The sequence below is a fragment of the Mustela erminea genome, chromosome 18, assembly GCF_009829155.1.
Source record: "Mustela erminea isolate mMusErm1 chromosome 18, mMusErm1.Pri, whole genome shotgun sequence".
NCBI classification, from domain to species: Eukaryota; Metazoa; Chordata; class Mammalia; order Carnivora; family Mustelidae; genus Mustela; species Mustela erminea.
In genome coordinates, this window is record NC_045631.1 from 12,051,350 (window position 1) to 12,068,335 (window position 16,986).

Sequence of the window (16,986 nt, forward strand, 5' to 3'; positions counted from 1 at the left end):
AATTTTTTTTTGTTACACAAATAGAATTGGATTTACTGTTTTAAGTGCATGGAGGAATTTTTTTTTTTTAAGATTATTTACTTATTTATTTCGCAGAAAGAGAGAGATCACAAGTAGGCAGAGAGGCAGGCAGAGAGAGAGGGAGAAGCCGGCTCCCCACTGAGCAGAGAGCAAGTCATGGGGCTTGATCCCAGGACCCTGAGACCATGACCCGAGCCCAAGGCAGAGACTTAACCCACTGAGCCACCCAGGTGTCCCATGGAGGAATTTTAAATAACAGTTTTTAAAAATATCCTGAGTGGGGCACCTGGGTGGCTCAGTGGGTTAGGCCTCTGCCTTCGGCTCGGGTCATGATCCCAGGACCCTGGGATCGAGCCCCGCATCGGGCTCTTTGCTCTGCAGGGAGCCTGCTTCCTCCTCTCTCTCTGCCTGCCTCTCTGCCTACTTGTGATCTCTGTCAGATAAATAAAGAAAAAATCTTTTTAAAAAAAAATATCCTGAGTGATGGGATGCCCAGGTGGCTTAGTTGGTTAGTCTCTGCCTTTGGCTTGGGTCATGATCCTAGCATCGTGGGACCGGAGTCCACTTGGGACTGTTTGCTCCGCAGGGAGCCTGCCTCTCCCTCCGCCTGCTGCTCCCCCTGCTTGTGCATGCTGTCTCTTTCTCTCTGGAATATAAATAAATAAAATCTTTAAAAATAGTTTAAAAAATACCCTGAGTGATAAAAATACAGGACACTTCTTAATCTTTCCCATTCTTTTGTGTCTGTAATTGTAGTGAATAGTAAATGGATTCTCACTCATGGTTATAACTAAATCTCCAGGCATCTCTTGCTTACAGTATTTCTAGCTAAAGGGAAATTTTTCCATGATGCCGGGAAGTATCACTTGCTTACATCAACTATAGCTGTATGTGTAATTTAAAAATGTCCCCTATATTCCTAAAAACAATTATGGTTACCTAATCTCTTCGATTTATCATTCGAAGAATCAATAGATGATATAACTACTATTTCTACTAATATGGCATTTTATTCATTTATTTTTTTGTCTTTGTCTTAAGGATTTATTTATTTGACAGAGTGCACGAGGTGGGGATGGGCCAGGGAGAGGAGCTCGTCTAGTTTGTCTCCTGACTTTGGGCTTTGGCCACAGGGCTCTGTGCTTGTTGAGGCGCCATCCCTGTCCAGCTGATGTGCACTTGCTCTGCTTCCCCCTGGTTTCCGCACGCAACTTCCCTGCAGGCAGTTACCAGCTAGGTGAGAACAGTGATTCATATTTTAGGTAAATATGGTTTGAGCCTGGTCCCCAGAGCCTCTCCTCCCTCCGTGCCATCCATTCGAGGTGATTGCACAGCCTGTCACCGCGGGGCTTGGCACCTGACTTGACCTTGTGTGTGCGGTGGGAAGCTTGGGGCTGCCTCCAGGCTCAGGGGCCACTTGGGGTTAGGCACATCCTCCTCCACATTCTTTTTTTTTTTTTTAAAGATTTTATTTATTTATTTGACAGACAGAGATCACAAGTAGGCAGAGAGGCAGACAGAGAGAGAGAAAGGAGGAAGCAGGCTCCCTGCTGAGCCTAGAGCCTGATGCGGGACTCGATCCCAGGACCCTGAGATCATGACCTGAGCCGAAGGCAGCGGCTTAACCCACTGAGCCACCCAGGCGCCCCTCCTCCACATTCTAACTGTGTGTGTCACACACACACAGGCTCAGTGGTCAAGCATATACACTAGTAACTTCCTTCAGATGTCAGAAGAGCCCAGAACCATCACCAGCGGACGGCCGTGAGCCTTGACTGGGGTGTGGCATCTTTCATATGTGGCGGCTTTCTGCCCGTGGCCCTGGTGTCTGGTGCCTTCATCGGGTATTGTGGAGTGTGTGTGTCGACAGCACGCTCTTGTCTTAATTTTCCCCTTCCAGGTATCCAGTTTATTTCCTCCTGGCCCAGCTCCCTGCCTGCCCATCACAGAGGAAAATCCGACACCAGGGTGTCCTCTCAGAGGCCGGAAATTCACTTTGATGCCTGCAGGGAGTTTAGAGTTACTACTACAGTGTCGAGGTCCTACTGTGCTGGAAGCAGTGGTGTTTTGTGGTGGTTTGGGTGTGTAAGAATTATCACTGCTCACATTGGCTGAGATTACAAGTTTAGGTTTCTGCGGTCTAACTCTTGGCTACAAAGTTTCTTTTTCTTGTTATTCTGTATCACTTTGACTCATGTCCTCTCTACTCGTTGATGGATGGCTGCTGAATTGGCTTTGGTGGTGGGAGCTAGAATAGCAAACGTACAGTGATGTCCATGGTAGGGGTGGCAAGGCTGCCAGTTCCTGGTCTGAAACGGGGACAGGAGCCGAGAGGGTTGGTGGCTCCCCATTGGGGCTCAGACGGAGACTCCTAAAGCTTCATGTGGCAAACCTCTGAGCAGCCAGCCGGGTTTGGTAGTTGAGGCTGTGGGCTGAGCTTTCTTACGTGAAGCTGGTAGTTGTGAGCTAAATGAGCTGGAGTACCTCTTGGAGCTGTTAAAAGGATTAGCAGGGTGACCTCCTGTTGAGTGAGGCTGATGATACCGTGATTTCGCTTCCTCCCGTCGCCTCATCCGTTACAGATCACTTTGCTTGGCCACTTTCTCTCCGAGGGCACCTGGTTTCTAATTCTCTGCTCTCAATTTCAGGCGAAGTCGTGCGTCTGTCACGTCTGTGGCGTCCACCTGAACCGGCTTCACTCCTGCCTGCACTGTGTCTTCTTTGGCTGCTTCACAAAGAAACACATCCACGAACATGCCAAGTCCAAGCGGCACAACCTGGGTGAGCCCCCTCCCCCTACGCATGTCCCTGGTGCAGCAGCCCCCACCGGCCCTTCTGATCCCTGCCCTGGGGCTCAAGGCAGCCCTCTTCCCAGGGGCTGCTGTGAAGTTCCAGTGAAAGTCAGAGCCACTGAAACACATGGGACTCCCAGGGCTGATGGACCTACTAGCTTGCTTTCAGGCATCAGAGTTGAAGTTCATATTCTGTGTAACTTGAAATGATAAACTGAAGGCTCACTGTTCTGGATCTTTCTTTAATGCAGCCTCAGAGCCATCTTTCCCTCTAAAAAGCATGATTAGGTACTTGATGAACTGAAAATTTGCAAAGAAAGATCTTGGATGCAGTGTTGGGTTATTGATGTCAGCATGGACAGTGACTGGCTTTTACTGCTTTCTATGATGGATTCTCACTGTTCTTGATAACCCAGAGCCATGGAAAGGCTAACAGTAGGGTGGTGTCGAGATAAACTTAATGTTTCTTAAACTTAGAAGTTCCAACTGTCCCACATTCTGGAAGTTACATAAAGCAAAGTTTTGTCCTTGGCTTTATTTCCGTGCTCCTTAAATGATTCTCTCCTTCAGAATCATGTTTTAAGTGATGGCGAGGTTAGGTCCAGGCCAGGGAAACTTCATGGGGACTCAGTGACTCCAGTTAAAGCTCTTTACCGGCCTTTTTAAATAGTACAAATGGAACGTACTAATGGAGTCCTCCCTCTGGGACGGCCCCACTTGTCACAAGAACTCACAGAAAGCGCTGGTGAGAAGGCTGCTTGCAGCTTGGAGTGAGGGGCTCGAGTTACGAAGATGAGCTCATTGGCCTTTTTGGAAAGAGAGCTAATGGGGCAGTGGTGCTCTCATGAATTACATCCCACGGAGGAATGAGGTCGCCGGTGATCTCTTACACTGGCTAACCCGAGGGAAAAGACCCTCCTGGGGACAATGTGGAGGTGTTAAAGTTGTTTAGTATTCACTTAATGTACATACGTGCTTTTACAATACAGCTGAAGAATAGTCCTGCCATGTCTGATTCTCGCACCAGACCCGTTCGGGCCACGCTGCTGTCATGCCTGGGAAGTGATTTCGTGTGGGTAAAGGGTTGTGGAAGATTGCATATACTATATTTGCACTTAGAAAAGCTATCTGAAGAATCTTACTGTTACCCGGACTCATCTGTAAAAGTCACTTCAGAAATTTATTCATTTAGTCCTCCTGATTAATAAACCCTGCCTCTACTTTTCCAGGATGAGTAAGTTTTAGAAAGTTTGCTTTCAGAAACAAAACAAAACCTTGAAATGGGAGTGCTGAATTAATGAAATGCTGTATTAAGTCCATGAATTTATTGAAGACTCTCTGTCTGTGTGTTTAACCAAGGTAGAAATTAGTTTTCTCTCCGGGTAGAGAGGAGGGCACAGGTGAGGGAAGCTGAAGTGAGGAAGTGACCTGGGGCAGTCCAACTCCCACCTCGTCCTCTGGTCACTGTCTTTCCGACTTGTGGGAGCACCTGCCCGCCCTCCACTCTGGGCATCTCACTACTGCTCCTGCCCGTCATCTCCTGAGCAGCCTCTAGGCTGTCAACATTTTGGGCGTCATTTTATACAGAGTATTTTGTCGGATGTCCAAGGGCAGGCTAATGGAGCAGTGCTGTGAGGACTGAGGAACCTTGATTTCCTTGTGGTAGCTTCTTCCCTTGCCAGGGGACACTCAGTAGTGCGGTGTTGGGACTGGAAATGTATTTTTGGGAAAATTCTCAGCAGGCGTCTGGTTTTTAGTTGGAGTAGTGAAAGAGGCCTAAACGGAGTCTTCTCTGAATATTGTGGGTGATGCACTTAAGAACAGTGTTAGTAGCAGTAAGGTCATTGTCAGAGGTCTTACGGAGGGACAGACAAGTCAGGTGTGGGACGAGGAGGGTCTGACAGCAGTCTGATGGAAGGTTCTACCTCTTTGTCCATCCTGCCCTATAAAGTTGCCCTAACTCGACGTGATAGATCCACACTTCAGGAAAGAGAGCGTCCGCTTATTCGGGATAGTCCCTCCGAGGCTGGTGTCCTCCCACCGGGACTGGTCCATGTGCTCAGCCGGGTGCTGCGATTCCAGCGGACGGCGGGGCCTGCTGCAGGAGGGTGAACCACCGACTCGGAGCTGTTGGATTTCATACTTCCTAGTTTCTCAGTTTCTCTGGTTTCCTTTTATGGCAAGTCACGCGGTACTTAGATTTTGCCACCATGAGCCACAAAGGTACAAAAGTAATGCCTTTAGGCTCTTTCCACATGTCTTCGAAGAGTTACTGTAGTTGCCCCCAGAAGAGCATGTGCTGGTGGGGGCGGGATTTCAGCCCACTTAGCACTGAGTCGTGTCGCCCTCCATTCCCTAGGTCACCCTGTGGCACAGGGAGAAGGCCCTTGCGTGGTGCCTGCAGGCATGATGCCTGTGTCGGCCGTGGCTTCGGGCATTCCCAAGGAGGCCAGCGTACCCCGATCTTGACTGTGAAATAATTTTCCAAGGGAACTACCTTGCCTGTAGGTGTTGCTTTTACATTTTATTTTGAGGTGGGATTCACACAGCGTATAGTCCAGCTGTTCAAAGCGTGCGCTCGGTGGCATTCGTTCACCACCACATTGTGCAGCCGCCGCCTCTCCACTTTCCATCTTCTCAGAAGAACACCCGCCTCCAGGAATGAATTCTCCCCCAGCCCTGCCGCCGGAGATCGCCAGTCTGCTTTTCGTCTCTCTGGATTTGCCTGTCCTCAGTATTTTATAAAAGGGATGGTCACAGCAGATGACCCTTTGTGTCACGCTTCGTTCCCTTAGCAGGTTTTCAGGGTGCGTCCATGCTGCGGTGGGCATCAGAAGAACCTCGTTCCTTGGTGTGTTTGAGTAATTACTCATCGCGCAGATCTTCCGTATTCTGTTCATCTTTTTGTCCGTTAATGGACATTCAGGTGGTTCCCACCTTTCGGTGCTTCCGAGTAATGCCACACAAACAAACGCTCATGTGCGAGTTTCTGTGTGGACAGACGTTTGCACTTTTCGGTCTGTTCCTAGGAGTGAAACAGGGTCATATGGTAAGTCTGTTGAGTGTTTGTGAGGCCACCAGACTTTCCCACAGCGGCCACACGGTTTTCTGCTTTCTATTCCCACCAGCCTTGTAGGAAGGTTCCAGTTTCTCCACATGCTGGCCAACACTTGGCATTCTTTTTTTGTATAGTAACTCAGGCCATTATGATGGGTGTGAAGTGGTATCTTATTGTGGCTCTGACAAGCATTTTCTCAATGACCAGGGATGTTAAATGTTTTTTTCATGTGCTTCTTGGTCCTTTGCGTACCTTCTTTGGAGAAACACCTATTCAAGTCATCTGGTCATGTTTTTAATTGGGTTGGGCTTTTGTTGTTGTACTTTGAGGTAAATATATATGTATATATATTTTTATTTTGGAAATCTGTCTCTTCACACACCCTCACACATATCTCTTGGAGATAGATCTCTCTCTCTCTCTCCCAGACACTGAACTCTTAGCAGATATATGCTTTGCACATATTTCCTCCCATTCTGTGGGGTGTTTTTTCACTTTATTAATAATGTCCTTTGAGACACAAAGTCCACTTTTGATGAAGCCCAACTTATCACTTTTTTTTTCTTTAGTTCTCATGTTTTTGGTGTCACGTCTGAGTCCATTGCTAAATCTGAGATCATGAAGACTTGACCCCATTGGGTTTTCTTCTAATAGTTTTTACTTCTAGTGCTTTATTGAGGTTGCTGACCCATTCTGAATCCGTGTTTGTATGATGGGCGGGTAAGGATTTTGAGCTTCCCGCTTCTGTTGGTGGGTGTCTGGTCGTCCTACCACTGTTGGTGAAGGAGGCTGGTCTCCCCCCACTGAGTGGTCTTGGCACCCGGTTGGCTCCATTAGCCTCACACAGTGAGTAGTGGTGAGTAGTTGGGTGTGGAAAGGTGCCTTGAAGAGGAGCTTGTTTAGGGGGACTTGAACACACATTAAATAGTTACATGCCTTCCCCAGGCTGGTAGTAGAGCTGTTGGCCTTATGGCCATATGCCTGCTTTTTTTTTTCTTTTCTTTTTCTTTTTTTTTTTTTTTGAGACTGACTGACTTATTTGAGAGGCGAGGAAGGAGCAGGTGGAGAGGGAAGGAGAGAGAATCTGGAGCAGACTCCCTGCCGAGTACAGAGCTCTCTGTGTTGTGCTGCTCCCTTCGCGTATGTGTCAGTGAATGCATTTTCTTTCCTGAAAATGCCTTGAACCCTCACTGGAGTCTGCCTCGGGCTCTGCTGCCCCCATGCCGGGAGCTCTCCGGTGCAAGGGATACAGTGCCGAGGTGCAGCCATACTCCCTGTGACAGCTTTGACGGGGACTTTGAAGGAATTTGTAGGAATTTTGTCGGTTTGGGGTGAGAGGGTGTAGGAACCTTGAGCTTTAACACGGCTGCTTTAGAGGACTTCGAAGATCATCAGAGACTGACTGATCTGTGTCCTGGCAGCTGAAGACTCGGAGTACGATACAGGTGGCGATCGTGAAGACAGTGCACTGGTGTGCTGTAACGTTATAAAAGTGCCGTACGAACCTCTGAGCTGTTCGTGCTGTAACCATCACCACATACCAGAGGGAAGCTGAGGCCCGGGGAAGTGGAGTGATTGGTCATAGGCGGGATCCATCCCAGTACTCTAACTCTGTGCATCCGCTCCACTGCCCCTCAGACACCTTCCACTGCGCCATGAATTCAGTCCAGAAAAAATTATTTTTATTTGTTGAATTGAGACACCTTTCTTCCAGGTGCTTAAAGTAAAGGACACTATTTTACTTTATAATGAGGTAACTAAAAGCCAGTTTTTATGGATGATGCAGTTGAGAAAATGCATAAGATCCGCTCAGAGGTAGGCAGGAGTCATCTGTGTGGGTCAAGAAGTGAAGATTATCTGGATAGATGATATTTTACCATTGTCGTTAAAGTAAGAGTAGGAAGTAGATGTTTCATTCATTTTTGTAATCATATCAGGAGTTGTAGATGTAGTAAAATAGTTAAAGCAGTCCAGGTGGCTAAGAATCCTTATGGGCTGATATACTCAGTGAAAGGTTTCCCTTTTTTTTTTTTTTTCCCCATTTGATGGCACGAGCAGAAGCGGGGGATGTGTGGGAGGGGTGCTGAGCTCAAGGCAGACGCTTACCTGGCTAAGCCACCCAGGCGCCCCTTCCCTTACTTTCAGAGACTAGGCAGAGGGTCCTGATAACTTGAGATCCTTTGTAAAATACGGGTGTGATGCCTCCCATTTGCAGTCCAATCCCCTCAGCCTCGGAAGTCCTGAGCTCCCAGGGAAAATACACATCCCTCGCCTGCTTAGGGTAAAGGTCTGAAATGAGAGAGTGGGGAGGTGGTGGAAACAGTAAAATGTCCAAAACACTCAGATGTTTCATATGTGACCTTAAGCGTTACCTTTAAAGTTTTTAATTCAGTGTGGTCTGTCTCCCCTGCTTCTCTCTCCAGCCATAGAGCTGATGTATGGTGGCATCTACTGCTTTCTGTGCCACGACTACATATATGACAAGGACATGGAAATCATCGCCAAAGAGGAGCAGCGCAGAGCTTGGAAATTGCAAGGTTTGGTTGTGCCTAGATTTACGTGTCTGCTTTGTTTCCTAGTTGCCTGTCAAGGGCAGAGCTTATCAGGAAAAAGGTCAACATCTAGGGAGAAGGTCAGGGTTGGGAGATAGGACAGCTGTTGGGGAGGGGTGGTTGCAGTTTGGACTTGGTTTGCTGGGAAGAACCCCCCACACCTGCTTGCTTCCTCTTGTAGGTGCCACCTGAGGATCCGGGAGAAGCAGATGAGGTGACTGACCAGACAGGAGCTCAGTCTCCCTCTGCAGGGGCCGGGGGATGTGGGGGTCAAGGCCGGAAATGCCAAGCCTCTCTTGGCGTGGTCTTTCTGTCAGCCAGTCCCTCTCTAGGAACGCCCCCAGGAGTCCCCTCATTGGAATAAAGATGCTCCTAGTGCTCTTATCACTTAGGAAATCATAAGGGTTTGAGAAGCTCTGTGCCAGGAACCAGGGGCAGAGACCAGTATGTTTTTTGGCAGTAGCTCTGGTTCCAGCGTGGGGCTCTCCGTGCTTTTCCCTACCTGTCCTCCTGTGTGCTCACATGCTTTCTTCATCAGATGCATAGTCGGGGAGACACACAGAAATATGTGGCTGTTTTCCCTATTGTTCATTTCTTACTGTTTCCTTGATGGTTTTCTAGTTTTCATTTCTAGCAGATGCTGGAACAGTAAGAGGGTTCCAACAGTGGGAGGTGTGGTTGACCCCACTTGACCAGTGAGCATCTCTCCATGAACACAGCTTCCACTGTTCACAGAGAGAACATAGAAACCCTGTCTCTGCTTCACAGTTTTTGTCCCTAATTGCTCTGCTTTTAAGCAGCCCTATTTTTTGAGACTGGAACAATAGGAACAGGTGCTCTCCGTGATCACAGTTGTAACAGATCTTTTCTGGAGAACAGTCTCTTTAACCAACCTCCTATTCTTTTCTCCCTCAAAAATTTAGTAACATTGCAACTAAGTCTGAATATATTATTTCTCTGGGAAGAACATTTCAGTTACAGGAGCTCAGAAATGAATGACCCGGAATAAAACAACTCTTCTAAAATCATTCTATAACTCCATGTGTCAGTGAGATAGAATGTCTTTTCAAGTTCATTGAATGTTGCAGAAATGTTAAGTCACATGGAACAGTTGTTGCACGTATTAAGATGAGTCGTGACTATTAGCACCCGCAGCATTGTCTGTGGTGCATATCGTTTATGGGTATAGCTGTTTAACACAAGGTGTTTTCAAACTGTGTTTCGGCAAGTGCGTTTTCTCCCTGTCGTTTTCAGTCTTTTCACGGAGACCCCTCACCTCAGTGCCAAGTGTAGGTCTTTCCGCCGGGGCTGCTGCAGTCTCTGTGCTCAAGGGGTAAAGGCTTGGCGGAAAATCCCCATATTGGCATTAGTGCTACGGTAGTGTTAATGGGAGGTGTTGCCCTTCTCACAGGAAACCGCTTATTCACCACACATTTTCCAAAAGAAACTCCCTTTAAGTGTTCTTTCTAGCCCGTTGCAATATAATGTGGTCTGGAAAGGCCTCGTGTTGTGGCTTTGAAACACACGCCGATCTAAGTGTTCTGTCACCATCGCTTTTATGTATAAACACACTTGATGAAAACTGGGCTCATGGCACCGGGACCTGTCTTCCATCCGCTTAGGCGTTGGGGAGAAGTTTTCAACTTGGGAACCTACCAAACGGGAGCTTGAACTGCTGAAGCACAACCCGAAAAGGCGAAAGATCACCTCCAACTGCACCATAGGTAGGTGGGCGACAGTGCTCAGAGCGGGGCTTTGTGACGACTGCCAGCAAGGCTGGCTTCTCTGGGTTTCAAAGTAGATGTGAACGGGAGGATTTCCTGGTGTGGTTCTCTTTAAGCCCTTGTATAAGCCTTTATCGTTTGCCACCCCCCCCACCCAACTACTTCTGGAGCACCTGCAGCCCCCGGGGAGGTGTGCTAGGTTTAGGGGGCCTTGTGGTAATGGACAGAAACAGTCCCTGCCCCTGGGGCCGTGACAGTCTGTCCTGTAAGCGAGATTCACATTTATCCTGCCCAGGTCTGCGAGGGCTGATCAACCTTGGCAACACCTGCTTTATGAACTGCATCGTCCAGGCGCTCACCCACACGCCGCTGCTGCGAGACTTCTTCCTCTCTGATAGGCACAGGTGTGAGATGCAGAGCCCCAGCTCGTGTCTGGTCTGCGAGATGTCGTCACTTTTTCAGGAGGTGAGCACTGTTGGCGTGGGCGGCGTACCATTTCTGTAACTGCTTGTTGTGTTTTTCCTTGAAGTGAAATCACGTTGACACAGGAAAGGAAGGCAGGTTTCTGAAACCTTACACAGTGAATAATGCGTGCGTTTCTTATGGGACATTTTTTCCAAAGGGAATTGTCAGGGACTGTTGGCATTGCTTAGAGGCTGCGTGCTGACTTGGAGGATGAGAAGAGCCCTTTGGAAGGGGGCAGCCGGTAGAAGACATTTGTCTGTGAATGCTGGGGTCTTTTCACCCTCCACTGATTGCCTCCTGTCCTCTGTTCTCAAGGAAAGTGGCCCTTTTGCCAGGCCTCCGTGTGCTTCACTAGAATGCCTCTGTCTTTGTGGCTCTCCGCCCCAAACAGGTTCTGTCTGCTTGGATCCTAGGCTGCTCTCAGGCCCTGCCCGGGCTTGTGTCTGTGTCAGGCACTCCCAGTTGATCATTTTGGCTTATCCGTAGAAAATCGGCAGTCGGAAGGGACAAAATGATTTAAAAAGTCCAGTGAGTCCACATAAAAATACGTTTTCAAAAAAAAAAAAAGGAAGGAGTTAAACAGAATCCTTTTTTGTCACAGTAGCTGCAAGAAATTCTAGGTGATTGTTAACAGATTTTTTTTATCGTGTGTGGTACTTCCTGCTGACAGTTGTTCCCCTTCCCCTCCTGTCTCTGGGAGCAGTTCTACTCGGGGCACCGCTCCCCCCACATCCCCTACAAGTTGTTGCACCTGGTGTGGACTCATGCGCGGCACCTGGCTGGGTACGAGCAGCAGGACGCGCACGAGTTTCTCATCGCTGCCCTGGATGTCCTGCACCGACACTGCAAAGGTGAGGCTCCGTGCCCCCCACCACCCTCCCCCCCACCAGGAGAGGTAGGGGGCGCTGTTGCACAACGCCAGGGGCAGGGAATCTTGTATATGGTACTTGTGTTCTAACTGTGTTGTTTCTCATCTTTAATACCCCAGAGAGGTTCTTCATAATTTGTCTTAAGAGAGGAGGGAACAGTTTGGAGGTGTTGTCTTCCGACCTTGCTGGGAGGAGAGGAGCATGGTGGTCGGTCCTGTAAAGCCGGTAACAGTGAACAGAGCTCTCCGTCCTTGACGGGCCTGTGCCTCAAGTCCATCCTTTGCTGCCGGCTTCCTCTCGGCCCGATTGTGAGGGGGCTGGTGTGCAGCTTCTCCAGGTTATCGTGGCCCCTGGCAGGCCAGAAACTTCCACATATGCTCCAAGTGCAGCTGTACTGTCAGCACTGGCTCCCTCCCTTCGTGGGGTCTCCAGAAGGACTGGTTGTGGCACTGTAGTCGCCGGAATGAGCTGAGAATACAAAAGGGGACCAGTATGCTTGCCATGCTTCCGTGACCCAAGTCCTGTTCATTTTGGGGTCCAGCCAAGGGCTTTTCAAAAGTCTCTCTGGATCTTATTGGGTCTTGACTTCTTTCCCACAGCCTGGCCCCTAGAGTGGGGCAGCCGCCCCAGGAGTCTCAGACATGGGTGGGTTTGGATAGTCTGGGGAAGGGGACATCGGGCAGCAGCTCTTCGGGCTCGGGGCAGAAGGTTAGGACTGAATAACAAGGCCCTGGGTCCCTCCCGCTGCCCTCCCTGTGGCGGGGTTCCCCATCTGAAGGCCCTGTGCCCAAGTGTGCTGACACAGGATCAGGTGAGGGGGATTCTCCGACCTTGAGCGTGGCTCGGAGTCCCCTGGAGGGCATGCTGCTGTTTCTGTTCAGTGGGTGTGGCGAGGGTCAGCAGTTGTCGTTCCTGCTGGGTCCCTGGTGATGCTCGTGTGCCGGTTCACAGAGCACACTCAGGTGTAGCTGACGTGTGTCCGGGTGACCAAGTCACCTGCCTCCCTGTGGCCTCTGGGCTGAGACCGTGGGTTTTGGTGATTCTGTTGGACCACAGTTCTGTTTTCCAGGGCACCTCCTGCTCCTGCTCAGCCTCTGTCCAATCGCGGGGCTACTCTCCCAAATGCCCCGTGTGGTCTGACATTACAACCTCAAAGCAAGCCAAACTCCAAATAAGATGGCTTGTTCTCATCAGCTGTGTGGCTTTGGGTTCTGGCTTTTTTGTGTACTCTTTTCCTGAAAAACACATCCTTTCAGTGCTCGCCCGAGGAACCCAGTTGAACAGTGCTTAACAGTTTAGGTGAGGTTTGGCTTTCTAGTGGGAAGTGTAGCACGCAGTCTGAAAAGAGCCGCTGTGTAAGACTACTATCATTCCAAGCCCTTGAGGATAATCACGAGACTTCTGTAACAAGCAGGAGTCTGTCCTGAAAATCAGCTGCTTCAGGTGCATTGCTGTGCAAACGTTCATCGGTCAGAAACACATACAGTGATAGGGACCCACTTGTCTGACGTACTCCGTTCCGCAGGTCTCAATGTGTCTCCTCCTGCCGGAGTAGAGTGTTCTGAGTCCTTCGGCCTTGCTGGCTGATTTGGCTGAGTTGTGCTCCTGTGTGACTGCAGGCATCGGGGACCTTTTGGCTTCTCTTCCTTTGTGGCTTCCTACATGTATTTTCCTGTGTCCTGACATTTTCTCCTATAAATTTGAAATCTTCCTGGGTATGATTTTCTGCCTAATCTCTCTAGGCAGTGCGCTGTCAAAAGACCCCATGGGCATCCTTTATTCTTAAGTAATAATTCCACTTTTTTGAGAAGAAATATACATGCAGATAGACCCTTCATCTTGTTCAATGGAAGTTCTATAGTATGTACTTAACGGTACAAATGAACACGTCATGTTCCGCATGTAAGCGCCGTGTTTCAGTATCTGCACCCAAAGATAATAAAACCCGTACTGAGCTAGAGAGGATGGAAGTGGTACTTCTCTGGGGGCAGCTTCTTGGAAAGCAGGACTGTTTGTGAGGTTACAGAGCGCAGGAGCTGATGGGGAAACAACCCGGCAGGAGTCCTGCAGAGAAGCTTTCTGAAGTCAGGCGCCTGACTGTGCAGTACAAGGGGAGAGCAGGCACGGCAGCGTGGGGTGCCCGCCATGGCAGGGCCGCTCAGTTGTCCTGTGCAGGCAGACGGGAATCCTTAACTCTCCCCCGTGACTGGGCGTTAGCTATATCTTGGTACTTAGATAGGAGCCCAGCGGATGGTAGGGAGTGGAGAAAAAAGAGCATTGAAAATAAGTTAGCTGGGTTGTTACCTCCTTCCCCGCCAAGCCTCCCTGTTCGAGTAAAGGTCCTTCTGTGCCCTTGTGATCGTATCAGGCTTTGTGAGCCAATGCAGGGGAATGGCCTTGCGCCTTGGGCCTGTGGTGCTGGGAAACCTACAGACTCGGGCTCAAGTGCACGTCACAGCTACAGTCTTTCCCCAGGTGACGATAATGGGAAGAAGGCCAACAACCCCAACCACTGCAACTGCATCATCGACCAGATCTTCACGGGCGGGCTGCAGTCCGACGTCACCTGCCAAGTCTGCCAGTAAGTGTGAGGCTCCCGGCGTAGCCCCGAGCGTTCTGGAACACGAGGGCCTGCCTGGTCTGTGCTGCCCAGACTGCGATATGGGACCCTAGGTGCTACTTATTGAACATCCTGGGAAGTTTTCAACCAACAACACTGCTGTGGTCTGAGCACCTTTTAAAAGTTTAACTTTTAGAGCCGGAAGTTCAGTTGGTGCCCCACGGCTGTGCTTCCTTGGTGAAGTGGGATGGACCAGGGGGTTTGGCTCTTACTGAGGAGCCTGTGCAGCGGCAGCCAGACATGAAGCAGGACGAGTTGAATTTCAGCAGCCAAGCCATCGGCTGTGTTGAGAGGAAACCGCTCTGGCAGAGAAGACCCACCGGGGGGCAGGTCCTCCCAAACACTGCAGGTCATCTGGAGCAGGGTCCCCAGGGCCGTCTTTATTTCCATCCCCCATCTCTGCTCTGCAGGAGCCACATAAGTGAGCCCTGCCTTTCAGAGGGACTGGCGCATGTGCAGGCGATCCGTGGTGCCTGGGCTCCCTGATTGATGACCGCTGTAGGCTTGGCTCAGCATGCAAGAGCTTTGATTTCCAGGAGGAGGAGGCGTTGATCAGTGAGGTTGCAGGAACCTTCCCTCCCGACCTCCACGCACGCTTCTCTGTTTTTTGTGGGGTTTTTTTGTTTTTGTTTTTTAGATTTTTAATTTATTTGACAGAGAGATCACAAGTAGAGAGAGAGAGAGAGGAGGAAGCAGGCTCCCTACCTAGCGGAGAGCCCGATGCGGGACTTGATCTCAGGACCCCGAGATCATGACCTGAGCTGAAGGCAGAGGCTTAACCCACTGAGCCACCCAGGCAGCCCTGTTTTTTATTCCATTTCAGGGTTTTTTAAAACTCTGGTCACGATCTACTCAAAATTATTTCGGAACCTCTGCTAGATTCCCCCATGCGATTGGTAGAGGATAGAGATGGTGGTAGGGGAGCAGCTTGGCCTGGGTCGTGCACACAGTGTTCTGGGACGGAGATGCCGGGGTGGGCAGCGCTCCAGTGTTTAAACTCTCCGTTTTAAAGAAGCTTCTTGTCGACTCCGTGCTGCTGAATTCCGGCAGCAGGAGGTGGTCTCAGGTTTATGTCAGGTTTAAATATCTGGAGTGAAGCTCCCAGCCTGTTCTTCAGTCCGTCTCTAAGAGGGAGACAGCTCTGTTCAGTTAGGACCCGTTCCTGCTTGGCGTGTTCTCCGCAGGCAGCATGCCTGGGGCTCTAGATTCCTACCCAGACGCAGATGCTGCTGAGGTAGGCTCATCAGTTCAGAACTAACGGACATGGGCCTGGGTTCTCAGAAAATCCCAAAATGACCATGATGATCTTCTGGGTTCGGAAACGTTGCTTTCGGAGCAGCCTTTGCGTGAAGTGGTTTACCTCCCCTTCCTCCGTAGGGCCCCCTGGGAATCCAGGACACGTTGGGTGGGAGCTGTCTTGTGATGTCTGACCTTCCATGTCCCGTGGGTGGATGAGCAGAGCTGTGTCAGGCGGTGGGTGCTGTGGGCCAGCTGCTGCCTCGGAGGCTGCGTGGCCGTCCACTCTCACCTGCATCTTAATCTCCTCTTGCTTCTAGTGGAGTGTCTACCACCATAGACCCCTTCTGGGACATCAGTTTGGATCTGCCTGGCTCTTCCACCCCATTCTGGCCCCTGAGCCCTGGGAGCGAGGGCAGTGTGGTGAATGGGGAAAGCCACGTAGCGGGAACCACTACACTCACGGACTGCCTGCGAAGGTAAGAAACCGCCGGCCCCTCTGGAGACAGAGAATGGTCTTTCTTGGCCAGCACTTGTCTCTCTTGCCTTTAGGTTCTTCGAGCTACTGGTTGGTCAGGGGAGAGTCCGAAGAAATTCAGGACCGTCTGGGGCCCAATAGAATTTTCTCTCACATGTTGGGTATAGAACATGAGACAGGACAGCCTGCAGGCGGCTGTAGGTGGTGCCCAGAAGCTCGGACAGTCTGTCCTGGCTCTGAAAGCCTTGCAGGGAGCCTGTGTGCGTTACAGCTGTGCTCCACCCCGCTGGGAGACCGACCCGAGAGCTGAGGGGGCAGCTCAGTAATGGTCACGGTTTGTGGCTGATAACCCGGCGTCAGGCCCTCTCTGCGGGCAGCAGGCCTGTTGTGCTGCGCCTGTCCAGTCACCTCGTCTCTGCCTGACACGAGTACTGGGTGTTGGTACCGCTGCTGTCAACCATGCTCGGGCAGCTCTCACGTAGTGGCGGGGAGATCAGAGACCTTCGCCAAACTGTTCTAATGGCCTGTTTAGTGTTTTACAGCCTTTATTTTCTTTTACATTAATTAAAGGTCAGTGCAGGTGTGTCCTTGGGCAGAGGGGCAGACTTCTGGGTTTTTATCCTCCTGTGTATAGTCAGCAGGCTCAAAGGTGCATGCTAAGAATTTTTACTTTATTTATTTATTTATTTATTTATTTCCCCCAAAAGATTTTATTTGTTTATTTGACAGACAGATCACAATTAGGCAGAGAGGCAGGTGGGGGTGTGGGGGGAAGCAGGCTCCCTGCTGAGCAGAGAGCTCGATAAAGGGCTGGATCCCAGGACCCTGAGATCATGACCTGAGATGAAGGCAGAGGCTTAACCCACTGAGCCACCCAGGCACCCCTGCTAAGAATTTTTAAATGCGTCAGCTCCTTCACACTGATAATGTCCAGTGTAAATGGGGCATCGAACTTGTAATTTGGAAACTAAGCAGAACATCAGAACTGAAAAGCCCACCATTTTCAAAGGGAGTGTTTACAGCTCCGTTACACTGAGTCCTATGTTTCGGCAACCTACAGCTTTGCCCACCAAGCGGCCACGGAGGAGGCCGCCACACTTGGCCCACAGAGCTGTCTGGCTGGGGGCCACATGGGGCTAGGTCAGCGGCCGAGTGGCTGGGGAAGGGCAGA

General features: G+C 50.1%; 1 protein-coding gene across 1 annotated transcript in view; it reads left to right on the forward strand.

Annotated features, from left to right (window-relative positions):
• Nucleotides 1-16,986, forward strand: part of USP22 (ubiquitin specific peptidase 22) — a 44,106-nt gene that overhangs the window by 16,864 nt on the left and 10,256 nt on the right. Inside the window, exons 2-8 of the mRNA XM_032319677.1 lie at nt 2,670-2,802; nt 8,295-8,408; nt 10,046-10,147; nt 10,443-10,612; nt 11,316-11,463; nt 13,957-14,062; nt 15,658-15,816. Of these exons, the coding sequence (XP_032175568.1) occupies nt 2,670-2,802; nt 8,295-8,408; nt 10,046-10,147; nt 10,443-10,612; nt 11,316-11,463; nt 13,957-14,062; nt 15,658-15,816 (932 nt within the window). The remainder of the gene's footprint in view (nt 1-2,669; nt 2,803-8,294; nt 8,409-10,045; nt 10,148-10,442; nt 10,613-11,315; nt 11,464-13,956; nt 14,063-15,657; nt 15,817-16,986) is intronic.